This window comes from Balaenoptera ricei, chromosome 6 (genome assembly GCF_028023285.1).
Source record: "Balaenoptera ricei isolate mBalRic1 chromosome 6, mBalRic1.hap2, whole genome shotgun sequence".
NCBI lineage: Eukaryota > Metazoa > Chordata > Mammalia > Artiodactyla > Balaenopteridae > Balaenoptera > Balaenoptera ricei.
The window spans coordinates 7508933-7524951 of record NC_082644.1 but is presented as its reverse complement, the minus strand read 5'-3'; the positions used below and the strand labels follow the sequence as shown (position 1 = coordinate 7524951).

General features: G+C 36.1%; 1 protein-coding gene across 2 annotated transcripts in view; it reads left to right on the top strand.

The window, feature by feature from the left end:
- The window catches only part of GLRA3 (glycine receptor alpha 3), a 181882-nt gene that overhangs the window by 104391 nt on the left and 61472 nt on the right, over positions 1-16019 (top strand). For both annotated transcript variants that reach the window (XM_059926198.1, XM_059926199.1), the window contains exon 5: positions 2456-2538. In XM_059926198.1, the coding sequence (XP_059782181.1) occupies positions 2456-2538 (83 nt within the window). The remainder of the gene's footprint in view (positions 1-2455; positions 2539-16019) is intronic.

Sequence of the window (16019 nt, the reverse complement as noted above, 5' to 3'; positions counted from 1 at the left end):
ATTAATGGTTGAGATAGACAGCATACTCTGGGCAATGTTTGTTTGAAAATGGGTAATACCTTGATTTTAATGAGATGAATTGTTTGTCATAGATTATAGTCATCTTTTTTTAACATTACTGCCTCACTAAGCCAAGAATTTTTAAGGGGAAAATTTAAAAAACGCACATCCTGTTTGTGTGTCTTGTCTCAGAAAAGAGAACTCTGTGTCCTCTCTTACACAAGAAGATATTTCCAAAACAGGAGAACACGATTAATTACCTCTTGATTTAGTTTTCTTTTGATGTGGTCAGGACAAATCTTTAATTTATATGTAATGTTTTGATAAAGAAATTCAGGATCACATTCACCAAGGCGACACATTTTTTTCATCCCTGTGCTGTTAAAGAAGCAATTGTATTGTACCTTAAACAAAAAGAAAGTCGATAAATAGACTTTTTCAGGATATGAGTTATGACAGAAGTTCTACAAACAGTGTTTTTCTTTGCCAAATAATTCCTTCCGGGGTCTTTTTTTTTTTTTTTAAGAATTATGTAATGTCCCTTTTTTTACGCCAGAAAAACAGCTAGGATATGAATTTGACATCACAAGCATGGTGAGATCTGGAAAAGATTCTGAGAATGCTATTTACTTCCATACAAAAGGTCACAGAATTAATTCTCTAAGCCAACATTTGAAACTGGCTGGCCAGAGAGCCTTGGATGTTTGGAAAATTAATGGGTGTACGTTCAAAATGTATTTGTTCATACACTTCTAATAAACCCTTTTATAAAACAGAGAACATTGTGTCTAGCTGATTTTACAATTGCCTTTTGAAGAGAGAACTTTGCAAATGGACAACATCACACTTACAGGATCACTTAACCTAGCTGAGTTAGGAGAAAACTGCTTTTGAAAAATAAATTCTGTGAACTATTTTAGTATGCTCTGGACTCTGACTTGAATGAATTGTCAGATGATCCCTGGGGACTCTTAAAAATCCAGCAGCTTCACATCTGTCCGTTTATGTCTCTCAAATGATGTCACTGGGGCCCCACCAAGAGTATTCAATGTCAAACATACATCATTATAACTTTATGTCTATGGGCTACATAAAAATGTCACTTTGGAGAATGTGGTTACATTTAGTGGAGCTGATGGCTATTTTTTGTTCAAGCTTTAAATAGTTTCTTATCAGTGATTTAATTCAGTCATCTTTGTGTGCATCCTATATAATTTGGGGGAGGAGAAGATGGGGAAGTCTGGGGTTGGGAGAATGTACTAGTAATCCTTAATAACTAATGTTGATTTAGTGTTTACTATGTGTCAAGCACTCGGCTGAGCATTTTACATGTATTAACTCATGTATTGGTCACAACATATCTCCAGAGTAAGTACTATTATTATCATCCTTTCGGAGATGTGAAAGCTGAAATAGAGTGAAATGAAGTGATCTGAGATCATAAACTCTATGGTCACAGAGTTTATGTGAATGACTCAGCCTAGGTACCCACTAATATACTGCATTTCAATGGGAAAACTTTCAATAAAAGGGGCTGGCTAGAGAGTTCTCCGAAAAGAACTTCGTTTGAATAAACTTAGGTTTGTTTGGATCTGGGCCTCTTTTTCTCACGTCCGTAAACTACAAATTCTTGGTAATCCTTGAGGATATCTCAGTAATATACTTTTCGAAGAAAAAGACATTCAAGAGTAGTGAATTATCTGGAATGCCGACATACTAATGTTTTCTGGAAGGGGGAAAAGTGGGTGGAACGCTGGGGTGACCATCAGGTCATCTCACTTTGTGGGAAGCCACATCAGAAGTTCAATTGTTGAGCATGGAATTGTGTCCCACGTATTCGAGAGGGCTATTTTGTGGCCCTGATAAGATCTGGTGAGATGCTCTAATTCCATGACAGGGAAGCCCTCTCTAATACCGAGAATTTTGGAGACCTCCAGATCCTGAGTTTTTTACTCTGGGTGTTCACGGAGAAGTTCTTCAGTGTAGTTACAAAGACGATGAAAGTTGTCAGACAAACTGCTTCCCTACACCCAGCCTTTGCACACTCATACTCCAAACCCTGGATCTCCTTCCCTCCTCGGGGGTGCTGTCCCAGTGATTTGGGAGAAGTGTGTCTTTGGCCTTTGGTATTTGTTTTATAAAACTCACACTCAAATATCTTTTTTAAGGGTCTCAGACACCTCTAGCCCTCTCTGAAGGAAGACATAAATAGATAAATAAATAAAGCGTGATTGCACGTTTATATATACAGCTTTTCTTTCCCCCCAAACCAGATTGATGTAAAAGGATACAGTTGTTTTGCAGTAAATAACATACACAAGCTGGAGCAAATTTTATTTGAGTAGATGTTAGTCATTACCAAAGCAACATGGTTTTCCAATTGTACCTTGAACAACAGAATATTAATATGATATTATAAATTTCTTTTAAAATTTATTACTTTGATTTCTTTCAGATTGACATTAACACTCTCCTGTCCAATGGATCTCAAGAATTTTCCAATGGATGTACAAACCTGTACTATGCAACTGGAAAGCTGTAAGTAGGAACAACTTCCTTTTTCTGAATACTTTAAAAAAAGAGAGTCGATGTATATTTGATGGGTTATATAGATAATTTATTTTGTCATTGTTTTTGTCTCACATTTACTAAATGGGCATGTTATCCTCTACATAGTATGGAAAGGAATGATGTCTATCAGCACATGCACTGTATACTGTGATAAAGAAGTAAATTCAGGACTAGAAATAACCATTTTTAAGCTTGAAAAACAGCTATTCTCTCTATACAAATCAAAGATAAAAAGGATGGTAACCATTAAAGACAAACTACCATTCTTTTTAATGGCGTGTCTGCTGTAGTCCAAGCATTTTGAATATATTATTTCTCATACTCACAACAAAGATGTTGTTATCCCCATGTTTCCACATATGCAAATGGTCACTTTGAGTGATTTTGCCCCAATTTATGGAGGAGGTAACAACAAGCCATCTGGCTTCAAAGGCTATGCTTACTCTGAACCGTTTTGTTGACCCCTCAGTATTTACTCAGCGAGTACACTGCTGGCTGTGTTGTGTGTTATCTCCGGAGAAAAGACATTTCTCACACTTTATCAGAGATTTATCCAAGCTTATAGGCGTTTCTTTAAATTTCTTCTTTCACACTGGATCCGTGTGCATCACGGATTAAATGTTAACACACGAAAACTTCAGGTCCTTCTGTTTCTGTGCACTTATCTATAGAATCATCCCAAACTTAATTGGTTTTCAGTGTTTAATGCCATACAGAAAGTAAGCATTATGCAATATTTTTCTTGTTATACTATGTTATATCAAGAAAAAAAATGTCTGTTATATTCCTTGAGAAACATTTGCAGGTGGATCTTCAGACTTACAGGCCTTGGAGGCCAGGTCTGTAGTGCGGTAGAGCTGCCACTAGATGGCGTGCCTATGTCGTGGGGGGAATGCAACCCGCCCTCCACATTTGGTGATTCTTATTAAAGTGAGGAAGTGGAAATACCTGTTTCTCTGATAATATCGCCTTCTTGTTAAATTCAAATGCATTACTTTTATACGTAGTTCTTAAATATTAATCATACCCATGGACAAATTACTAAATTAAATAAAAGGAAAATAAAAATCTAGTTTTAGTTGGGGGAGCTACTTAGCAAAAAATGCGGGGTGGTGGTGGGGAGCAAGACAGGATTCCCAGCAGTGTGGATTTCTAACTGTACCAGGAAGGCATTTTAAAAAATTAATTAATTAATTTGTTTATTTATTTTTGGCTGCATTGGGTCTCCGTTGCTGCGCACGGGCTTTCTCTAGTAGCCGTGAGCGGGGGCTACTCTTCATCGCGGTGTGTGGGCTTCTCATTGCGGTGGCTTCTCCTGTTGCGGAGCGTGGGGTCTAGGTGCAGTTGTGGCACGCAGGCTCAGTAGTTGTGGTGCTTGCGCTCTAGAGCACAGGCTCAGTAGTTGTGGTGCACGGGCTTAGTTGCTCCACGGTATGTGGGATCTTCCCGGACCAGGGCTCGAACCCATGTCCCCTGCATTGGCAGGTGGATTCTTGACCACTGCGCCACCAGGAAGGCATTTTGAGGACAGGCTTCTTGGTTGCAAAATTAGGTACATGGGAGAGTATCGAGAAAAAAAATCATATGAAAAATAGTCTAAGACACACTGGTTCCCTAATTACTAAACCAAGGATGCTGGATGTTATCCAATAGTGAGGAGCTATTCAAGATGTAGGAGCAAGAAAATGAGTTGGTCAATATTATGCTGTTAAAGATTCTCTCAGCTAGAGGAACCAAGGTTATTTAAGAAGGTTTCATAATATTCCAACAAAAAGAATAAAAGTAGGGACAAAAAGGAACAATGTGGAAGGTAGGAACAGTACAGGTTGATGCTGTAGAGAACGCAAAATGTTATCTTTACCTTCTTAGTCTCTTCAGGCTGGGCCTGAAAATTAAACGGAGATAGGACAGATTAACAGAAGAAAAGGATACCCATTTATTTAATGTTAAGTTTTACATAACGTGGAATCATAAGGAGATGACTAGTCATGGAAGTGGCCAAACCTAAATGCTTTTATACCAGGTTGAACAAAGAGAAGCAATCGTGGAAAAGTACCTAGACTGTGTGGGGAAACTAAAGGAAGATGAGAATTATTTTAAAAAGGTCTGTGTGCACAGAATTCTCTTGGCTTTGATTCCTGGTATGGGGAGCACATCTTTCATGTGGGAGTTTTTATCTACAGTTTTCAGGAAGAAAAGGGGAGTTTAGAATGGTCTTCTTGAATCTGCTGTTTTTCAGGTGCCTTTAGCTCAAAATAATCCTTCTGCTAAAGTGGCATATTTGGGGGGCACATATTCCACCATTCTTCATTCACTTCAATACAAAGTGGATGCAAAGGCTCTGGGAGTGAGTGAGTCAGAGCTAAAGAGTTTTCCTAGGTAGAATCGTTTTGGAAATACTGACAGAGAAAGAAAACATAGAATAAGTAAATGTTGAAGGGAATATTGATAAATCCAATCTTAATATATGTTTGCGGTTCAGGAAATTTAGGTGTAAAGCCAAAGGGAAGAATGAGAACTGAAGACATACTATTAACAGCCATCTACAGAGTGGTTCAACCGTAAAGAAATTTTTAACGGAGAGAATGCACAGATGAAAACAAACACACAAAGAAGAGCCAACGCTTAACAAAGACCTTCATTTCGAGGTTGTTGGAAGGAATTCCAGTCAAGGGGTTGTCATAGATAGCAAATTAAAATCGCAATCGTGCAATCTCAAAAGAGAAGGGGCAGCTGAGGAGGTCTGTTTAAGAGCATCAAGTGCCGTGAAATGGTGTTTTTTTTTTTTAAAGTACTTGAAAAAAGTCATTTTTATTGATGATAAAGGCAAATATGATTAGAATGATGAGGCTCAAAGCTAGATTCCAAAAAGTTTTAAGAAAAAGGGGGAACATGATGAGCAAGTGGTAGCAGTGAGTGAAATCCGTAGTTCCCTGAATGTTAGTTATTACAGATGAGAGAGTACAGGGCCTAAGGACAGCTGGGTCACTGGACTTCTTTAGAATAAAGAAAGCATCCTGGGCTATTTTGCAGACACACGTGCTCATGTAACAAGACCTTTCGTCTTCCTGCCTTTCCCAGAACATTTCCAAATCAATCAAAAACCCAACGCGGGAAAGCAAAGTTTCTTGTTGCCTCCGCCTTATTTCTTAATTCCTTTATCAAGAGTTGGTAGACTGCCTCAAGTATCCCTTTCATATTTCAGTCATTAAACACTTCCTGCCCCCTTATTAGAAATTAATTTAGCTCACAATAGAGATACTGTTTGTTAAACTCTTTTAGCAGATGCTAAGAAAATCCTGTCAAAGTAAAAGCTACTGAAGTCAAATTCTTCAAGGTGTTTTTCTTAAACTGTTTTATTTATTTATTTATTTTTTAGCATCTTTATTGGACTATAATTGCTTTACAATGTTGTGTTAGTTGCTGCTGTATAACAAAGTAAATCAGCCATAGGCATACATATATTCCCATATCTCCTCCCTCTTGCGTCTCCCTCCCACCCTCCCTATCCCACCCCTCTAGGTGGACACAAAGCACCGAGCTGATCTCCCTGTGCTATGCGGCTGCTTCCCACTAGCTATCTATTTTACATTTGGTAGTGTATATATGTCCATGCCACTCTCTCACTTCGTCCCAACATACCCTTCCCCCTCCCCATGTCCTCAAGTCCATTCTCTACATCTGTGTTTTTATTCCTGTCCTGCCCCTAGGTTCTTCAGAACCTTTTTTTTTTTAGATTCCATATATATTTGTTAGCATACAGTATTTGTTTTTCTCTTTCTGACTTACTTCACTCTGTATGACAGTCTCTAGGTCCATCCACCTCACTGCAAATAACTCAATTTCGTTTCTTTTTATGGCTGAGTAATATTCCGTTGTATATATGTGCCACATCTTCTTTATCCATTCATCTGTCAATGGACACTTAGGTTGTTTCCATGTCCTGGCTGTTGTAAGTAGAGCTGCAATGAACATTTTGGTACATGACTCTTTCTGAATTATGGTTTTCTCAGGGTATATGCCCAGTAGTGGGATTGCTGGGTCATATGGTAGTTCTATTTTTAGTTTTTTAAGGAACCTCCATACTGTTCTCCATAGTGGCTGTATCAATTTACAAACCCTTTTAAACTGTTTTAGAGACTTTACTCACATCTTTTTTTGTTTTTAAATAGTGGCTTAAAATGACAAAAGCCTTAAGAGTTCAACCTACTGTAAAGGAAATGCTGTAAGAAACTTAATATCTACTGTTGAATAAATTATGACAGCAAAGGGGAAAAAGAAGACAAATTGGGTTTAGAGGCATGGAAAACAAACAAAAAGAAATATAACTTAAAATGCAAAAGTCTTAATGGCCTGTGATGATCCAACTTTCTTAAATTCAGTAAATGTTTAATAAGGATGTCACTTGTCAGGACTGTTTTAAATGACCTGGGGAGTAATCATTCATTTAAGTACCAATCAAAAAATATCTATCAAATACCTAATATATTCCACATAATATGTTGGTGATACAAAAAAGTCCCTGTCTGGAAGGACTTCAAGGACTAACTGAGGAATTATCTATGCAAATATAGTAATTCTACTGAAGGTGATAAGCATATGTTAATAGCATACTGTTAGCACAAAGGAGAAAATGACTAAGGGAAGAACAGTATTGAGTGAATAACTTAGGAAAGTATATATTTTCTAAACTAGCGATGACTCCACACCCCTAAAAGTGTACATTCATGACTTAGACTTAAAACCTTAATGATACAAAAGTCCTAGTATATGGAAAAGAGAGGTTCTGGAAAGAGACGTGCAGGGAAAGTCGAGGGGAAGAGAAATCTTCTGATAGAAATTACTGAGAAAAACAAAAAACAACTATGAGCTAAGAATAACATCAAAGAATAAAAATGGAATAAATAACTTTCAAAACAAAACTAAAAATTACTGTTTCACCAAATGAAATGTGGGAAAGGAGAAAAATAAAAGAAATAAAAATTCATACAGCCACTATGGAGAACAGTACGGAGGTTCCTTAAAAAACTAAAAATAGAACTACCATATGATCCAGCAATCCCACTACTGGGCATATACCCTGAGAAAACCATAATTCAAAAAGACACATGCACCCCAATGTTCATTGCAGCACTATTTACAATAGCCAGGATATGGAAGCAACCTAAACATCCATCAACAGATGAATGGATAAAGAAGATGTGCTACATCTATACAGTGGAATATTACTCAGCCATAAAAAGGAACGAAACTGGGTCATTTGTAGAGACATGGATGGACCTAGAGTCTGTCATACAGAGTGAAGTAAGTCAGAAAGAGAAAAACAAATATAGTATATTAACGCATATATGTGGAATCTAGAAAAATGGTACAGATGAACCTATTTGCAGGGCAGGAATAGAGACACAGACATAGAGAACAGACGTGTGCACATGGTCGGGGGGAAGGGGGGTGGGATGAACTGGGAGATTGGGATTGACGTATATACACTACCATGTGTAAAATAGGTAGCTAGTGGGGACCTTCTGTATAGAACAGGGAGCTCAGCTCTGTGCTCTGTGATGACCTAGATGGGTGGGATGGGGGGGTGGGAGGTCCAAGAGGGAGGGGATATATGTATACCTATAGCTGATTCACTTCATTGTACAGCAGAAACTAACACAACATTGTAAAACAACTATACCACAATAAAAAAATTGTAAAAAAAATATAGTATATATGAAGCACAGAAAGAGAACAAGGATAGCTCTCAATATTACTATAATTAAAATCATTGCAAAGGTTAAATGCATAGAGCAAAATAAATTCCCAAGCTAGATGTTAACAAATATTAAATGCAACACTATGTTGTCAACCAAACAATTTTTTTAAACACCATGCAAAAAATTGGGGAGGATAGAAAAATGCATATCAGAGACATGTGTCTAAAAAATCCAGGCTAATAGAGCCACAATGGAGAACAACATGGAGGTTCTTTAAAAACTAAAAATAGAATTACCATATGACCCAGCAATCCCTCTGCTGGGCATATACCCAGAGGAAACCATAATTCAAAAAGACACATGCACCCCAATGTTCATTGCAGCACTATTTACAATAGCCAGGTCATGGAAGCAACCTAAATGCCCATCGTCAGATGAATGGATAAAGAAGATGTGGTACATATATACAATGGTATATTACTCAGCCATAAAAAGGAATGAAATTGGGTCATTTGTAGAGGCGTGGGTGGACCTAGAGACTGTCATACAGAGTGAAGTAAGTCAGAAAGAGAAAAACAAATATCGTATATTAATTCATATATATGGAATCTAGAAAAATGGTAGAGATGAACGAGTTTGCAAGGCAGAAATAGACACAGATGTAGAGAACAAATGTATGGACACCAAGGGGGGAAAGCGAAGGGGGTGGTGGTGGGATGTACTGGGAAATTGGGATTGACATATATACACTAATACGTATAAAATAGATCACTAATAAGAACCTGCTGTATAAAAAATAAATAAATAAAATAAAATTTTTAAAAATCCAGGATAATAATTTCAATATCAGAAAAAAATAAGTTACAGGAAAAATCATAAGATACAAACACTTGGATAACATGTTGGTAAAGAAACAGAACTATAGTGATTATGAAAATGTCTTCCATATAACTTCCAAATATAGGAAGCAAAAGCAGACAGAACTACAATTTTTAAAAATAGATCTACCTGATTCACTTTGCTGTACAGCAGAAACTAACACAACATTGTAAAGCAATTATATTCCAATTTAAAAAAAAGGAAAAAAATACATCTATCAATAATTTATTTGAAGATACAGGTACAAATATATGAACAAAACAATTAAGTAATTTATAGATAGAGAGAAAACTTATAGTTTTGTTTGTTTTTAGCATACAAGAACATTTACAAAAATTATGTAGTAAGCCACAAGGGAAGCTTTGATAAATTCCTAAGAATCAATGAACGATGGAGTGTGATCTCTGGCTAAAATGCAATAGAATCAATAACAACATAAAATTACTATAAATTATTATAGATTAACAAATTATCATACATTACTATACAATTATATATCTGGAAACCAACTGCAGGTACTAAATGACTCTCTGTTTAAAGAAGAAATAAAGAAAAACTTGGTATTAAATGACAGTATGTATGCATCAAAACTTTGGGAAAATCCTGAGCTACTCTATCTTTTCCGATCACATTTACTGATCTGGCATCAGAAAAGAACCTCAGGCAAAAGCTTTATTTGAAAAAGAGAATGAAAAGAAATCCATATGGATAGCTAATTTCATCATAAATTAATGAGTAGTTCAAATAGCTGGGACAGTAATAGAAAAAAAAAACAGAGAACATTTTGCAGACTTTTTCAATGACTTGCATAAGAATGAAACAAAGATGATTCTCCCAAGTTTTCTCTCAATCATGAGGATTGAATCTTGTCTCATTTACATAAATTAGAAAAGAGCAGGTGATTCATGGAAAAAGAAGTGCAGAAGCTGACTTCTGCTTAAATGTGCTGTGTTTCTTGTGAAACTAATTCAATTAGAAATTTATTTTAGGTTATGGAACTTTTTTCAATAAAGCTTGAATTAGGAATGGTTGTGGAAATATAGAGAAATAAGGTTAGAAATGTTTCTTGGAGACAAGAAGATAAATGAGATCTCTGAAGATAGTATTAAAAATGAAGATCAAATGAGAGCAAAAGAAAGACGGTGTCACTGAGTTTAAGAAAAACTGGGAGAGAGAAGGAAAGAGTAAAACAGAGAAAGACAATGAAGAACTCTTTTTGACATTTTAACAATATGTTTCTGAAAGGCTCTTTGGCAAATATGGTTAATCTAGTGTTCTCATGGAGTATAGATTCATACAGCACTTTCACTGAACTTCAAAAAAATTAGAAAACCAATGTTACTTTTTATTCAATAAATAGGTATAAATAAAAATGTATTCACTGCAATTCAAATGGTGTTTATCATAGTGATTCATTCTGCTGCCATTTAAAATCAAAATGAAGTAACCACAGTAAAATTGAAATTTTAACCTTAGATTAACCTGGAATGCTAAATCCCATCATTGAGAATTCCACTGAAGCCAAAGGAAAGACTGTGGTCCCAGTTATATGACCCAAGTTCAGATGGGCCATCTGATGGATATAGATGTTGTTTCATCTATATTTTTATTTTTATATTCTTACTAACATACCTATTAGTTTTCTAGTCTAATTTTATTTTTTACTCTTTGTTACTGTTCTCCTTTTTTTTTTTTTTTTTTTTTTTGCCACCCCACACAGCTTGCGGGATCTTGGTTCATGAGCTGGGGGTCAGGCCAAAGCTCCTGTGGTGGGAGCTCCAATTCCAAGCCACTGGACTAACAGAGAACCTCAGACCCCGGGGAATATTCATTGAAGTGAGGTCTCCTGGAGGTCCTCATATTGGCACCAAGACCCAGCTCTACCCAACAGCCTACAAACTCCAGTGTTGGAAGCCTCAGGCCAAACAACCAGTAAGACAGGGACACAAGCCCACCCACCAAAAAAAAAAAAGAGATGGCAAAAAATATATCACAGATGAAGGAGCAAGGTAAAAACCTACAAGACCAAATAAATGAAGAGGAAATACACAATCTACCTGAAAAAGAATTCAGAGTAATGATAGTAAAGATGATCCAGAATCTTGGGAATAGAATGGAGGCACAGATTGAGAAAATACAAGAAATGTTTAACAAAGATCTACAAGAACTAAAGAACAAACAAACAGAGAAGAACAATACAATAACAAATGAAAAATATACAAGAAGGAATCAATAACAGAATAACTGAGAGAGAAGAACGAATAAGTGAGCTAGTGGAAATAACTGCTGAGGAACAGAATAAAGAAAAAAGAATGAAGGGAATTGAGGACAATCTCAGAGACCTCTGGGACAACACTAAACGAACCAACATTCAAATTATAGGAGTCTCACAAGAAGAAGAGAAAAAGAAAGGGTCTTAGAAAATATTTGAAGAGATTATAGTGGAAAACTTCCCTAACATGGGAAAGGAAATAGTCACCCAAGTCCAAGAAACATAGAGTCCCATACAGAATAAACTCTAGGAGAAACACACCAAGACACATTAATCAAACTAACAAAAATTAAATTCAAAGAAAATATATTAAAAGCAGCAAGGGAAAAGCAAAAAATAACATACAAAGGAATCACCAAAAGGTTATCAGCTGATTTTTCAGCAGAAACTCTGCAGGCCAGAAAGAAGTGGCAGGATATACTTAAAGTGATGAAAGAGAAGAACGTACAAACAAGATTATGCTACCCAGCAAAGATGTCATTCAGATTCGATGGAGAAATCAAAAGCTTTTCAGACAAGCAAAAGCTAGGAGAATTCAGCACCACCAAACCAGCTTTACAACACATGCTAAAGAAACTTCCCTAGGCGGGAAACACAAGAGAAGAAAAAGACCCACAAAAACAAACCCAAAACAATTAAAAAAATGGTAATAGGAACATACATGTCAATAATAACCTTGAATATAAATGGATTAAATGCCCCAACCAAAAGACACAGACTGGCTGAATGGATGCAAAAACAAGACCCATATATATGCTGTCTACAGGAGACCCACTTCAGACCTAGGGACACATACAGACTGAAAGTGAAGGTATGGAAAAAGATATTCCATGCAAATGGAAATCAAAAGAACGAGGAGTAGCAATACTCGTTATCAGATAAAATAGACTTTAAAATAAAGACTCTTACAAGAGATAAGGAAGGACACTACATAATGATCAAGGGATCAATCCAAGAAGATATAACAATTATAAATGTTTATGCACGTAACATAGGAGCACCTCAATACATAAGCCAAATGCTAACAAACATGAAAGGGGAAATCAACAGTAACACAATAATAGTAGGGAACTTTAACAGCCCACTTACACCAATGGACAGATCATCCAAAGAGAAAATAAATAAGGAAACATAAGCTTTAAATGACACAATAGACCAGATAGATTTAATTGAAATTTATAGAACATTCCCCCCAAAAGTGGCAGAATATACTTTCTTTTCAAGTGCACATGGAACATTCTCCAGGATAGATCACATCTTGGGTCACAAATCAAGCCTCGGAAAATTTAAGAAAATTGAAATCATATCAAGCATCTTTTCTGACCACAACACCATGTGACTGGAAATCAATTACAGGAAAAAAACTGTAAAAAACACAAATACATGGAGACTAAACAGTGCACTACTAAATAACCAAGAGATCACTGAAGAAATCAAAGAAGAAATAAAAAAATACATATAAACAAATGACAATGAAAACACGACGACTCAAAACCTATGGGATGCAGCAAAAGCAGTTCTAAGAGGGAGGTTTATAGCAATTCAGTCTCACCTCAAGAAAAAGAAAAACCTCAAATAAACAATCTAACCCTACACCTAAAGCAACTAGAGAAAGAAAAACAAAGAAAACCCAAAGTCAGTAGAAGAAAAAAAATCAAAAGATCAGAGCAGAAATAAATGAAATAGAAATGAAGTAAACAATAGCAAAGATCAATAAAACTAAAAGTTGGTTCTTTGAGAAGATAAATAAAATTGATAAACCATTAGCCAAACTCATCAAGAAAAAAAAGGGAGAGGATACAAATCAATAAAATTAGAAATGAAAAAGGAGGAATCACAACTCACCCTGCAGAAATTCAAAGGATTATAAGAGACTACTACAAACAGCTATATGCCAATAAAATGGACAACCACGAAGAAATGGACAAATTCTTGGAAAGGTACAATTTTCCAAGACTGAACCAGGAAGAATTAGAAAATATAAACAGACTTATCACAAGTAATAAAATTGAAACTGTAATTAAAAATCTTCCAACAAACAAAAGTTCAGGACCAGGTGGCTTCACAGGCGAATTCTATCAAACAGTTACAGAAGAGCTAACACCGATACTTCTCAAACTCTTCCAAAAAATTGCAGAGGGAGGACACTCCCAAATTTGTTCTACGAAGCCACCATCACCCTGATACCAAAACCAGAAAAAAAGATATCACAAAAAAAGAAAATTATAGACCAATATCACTGATGAACATAGATGCAAAAATCCTGAACAAAATACTCACAAACAGAATCCAACAAAATATTAAAAGGATCATACACCATGATCAAGTGGGATTTATCCCAGGAATGCAAGGATTCTTCATATATACAAATCAATCAGTGTGGTACACCATATTAACAAATTAAGGAATTAAAAACCACATGAACATCTCAATAGATGCAGAAAAAGCTTTTGACAAAATTCAACACCCATTTATGATAAAAACTCTCCAGAAAATGGGCATAAAGGGAACCTACCTCAACCTAATAAAGGCCATATATGACAAATGCACAGCAAACATCATACTCAATGGTGAAAAACTGAAAGCATTTCCACTAAGATCAGGAACAAGACAAGGATGTCCACTCTCACCACTCTTATTCAACATAGTTTTGGAAGTCCTAGCCACTGCAATCAGAGAAGAAAAGAAATAAAAGTAATACAAATTGGAAAAGAAGAAGTAAAACTGTCACTGTTTGCCAAAGACATGATACTATACACAGAAAATCCAAAAGATGCCACCAGAAAACTACTAGAACTAATCAACGAATTTGGTAAAGTTGCAGGATCAAAATTAATGCACAGAAATCTCTGGCATTCCTGTACACTACCAATGAAAAATCAGAAAGAGAAATTAAAGAAACAATCCCATTTACCATTGCAAAAAAAGAATAAAATACCTAGGAATAAACCTACATAAGGAGGCGAAAAATTTGTACTCAGAAAACTATAAAACACTGATCAAAGAAATCAAAGATGACATAAACAGATGGAGAAATATACCATGTTCTTGGATTGGAAGAATCAATATTGTGAAGATGACTATACTACCCTAAGCAATCTACAGATTCAATGCAATCCCTATTAAACTACCAATGGCATTCTTCACAGAATTAGAAGAAAAAGTTTTACAATTTGTATGGAAACACAAAACATCCCAAATAGCCAAAGCAATCTTGAGAAAGAAAAAAGGAGCTGGAGGAATCAGGTGCCCCAACTTCAAACTATACTACAAAGCTACAGTAATCAAGACAGTATGGTACTGGTACAAAAACAGAAATATAGATCAATGGAACAGGATAGAAAGCCCAGAGATAAACCCAACACATATGGTCACCTAATTTACAACAAAGGAGGCAAGAACATACAATGGAGAAAAGACAGCCTCTTCAGTAAGTGGTGCTGGGAAAACTGGACAGCTATACGTAGAAGAATGAAATTAGAACACTCCCTAACACCATACACAAAAATAAACTCCAAGTGGTAAGACCGGACACTATAAAACTCTTAGAGGAAAACATAGGAAAAACACTCTTTGACATAAACCACAGCAAGATCTTTTTTGACTCACCTCCTAGAGTAAAGAAATAAAAACAAAAATAAACAAATGGGACCTAAGTAAACTTAAAAGCTTTTGCACAGCAAAGAAAACCATAAACAAGATGGAAAGACAATCCTCAGAATGGGAGAAAATATTTGCAAATGAAACAACAAAGGATTAATCTCCAAAATATACAAACAGTTCATGGAGCTCAATATCAAAAAACAAAACAACCCAATTAAAAAATGGGCAGAAGACATAAATAGACATTTCACCAAAGAAGACATACAGATGACCAAGAGGCACATGAAAGGATGCTCAACATCACTAATTATTAGAGAAATGCAAATCAAAACTACAATGAGGTATCGCCTCACACCGGTCAGAATGGCCATCAGCAAAAAAAATATAGAAGCAATAAATGCTGAAGAGGGTGTGGTGAAAAGGGAACCCTCCTGCACTGCTGGTGATTATGTAAATTAATACAACCACTATGGAGAACAGTATGGAGGTTCTGTAAAAAACTAAAAATAGAACTACCGTATGACCCAGCAATCCCACTACTGGGCATATACCCTGAGAAAACCATAATTCAAAAAGAGTCATGTACCACAATGTTCATTGCAGCACTATTTACAATAGCCAGGACATGGAAGCAACCTAAATGTCCATTGACAGATAAATGGATAAAGAAGATGTGGCACATACATAGAATGGAATATTACTCAGCCATAAAAAGAAATGAAATTGAGTTATTTGTGGTGAGGTGGATGGACCTAGAGTCTGTCATACAGAGTGAAGTAAGTCAGAAAGCGAAAAACAAATACCGTATGCTAACGCATATATATGAATCTAAAAAACTGGTTCTGATGAACCTAGTGGCAGGGCAGGAATAAAGACACAGACATAGAGAATGGACTTGAGGACACGGGGAGGGGAGGGGGAAGCTGGGGCGAAGTGAGAGAAGCATCGACATATATACACACTACCGAATGTAAAACGGATAGCTGGTGGGA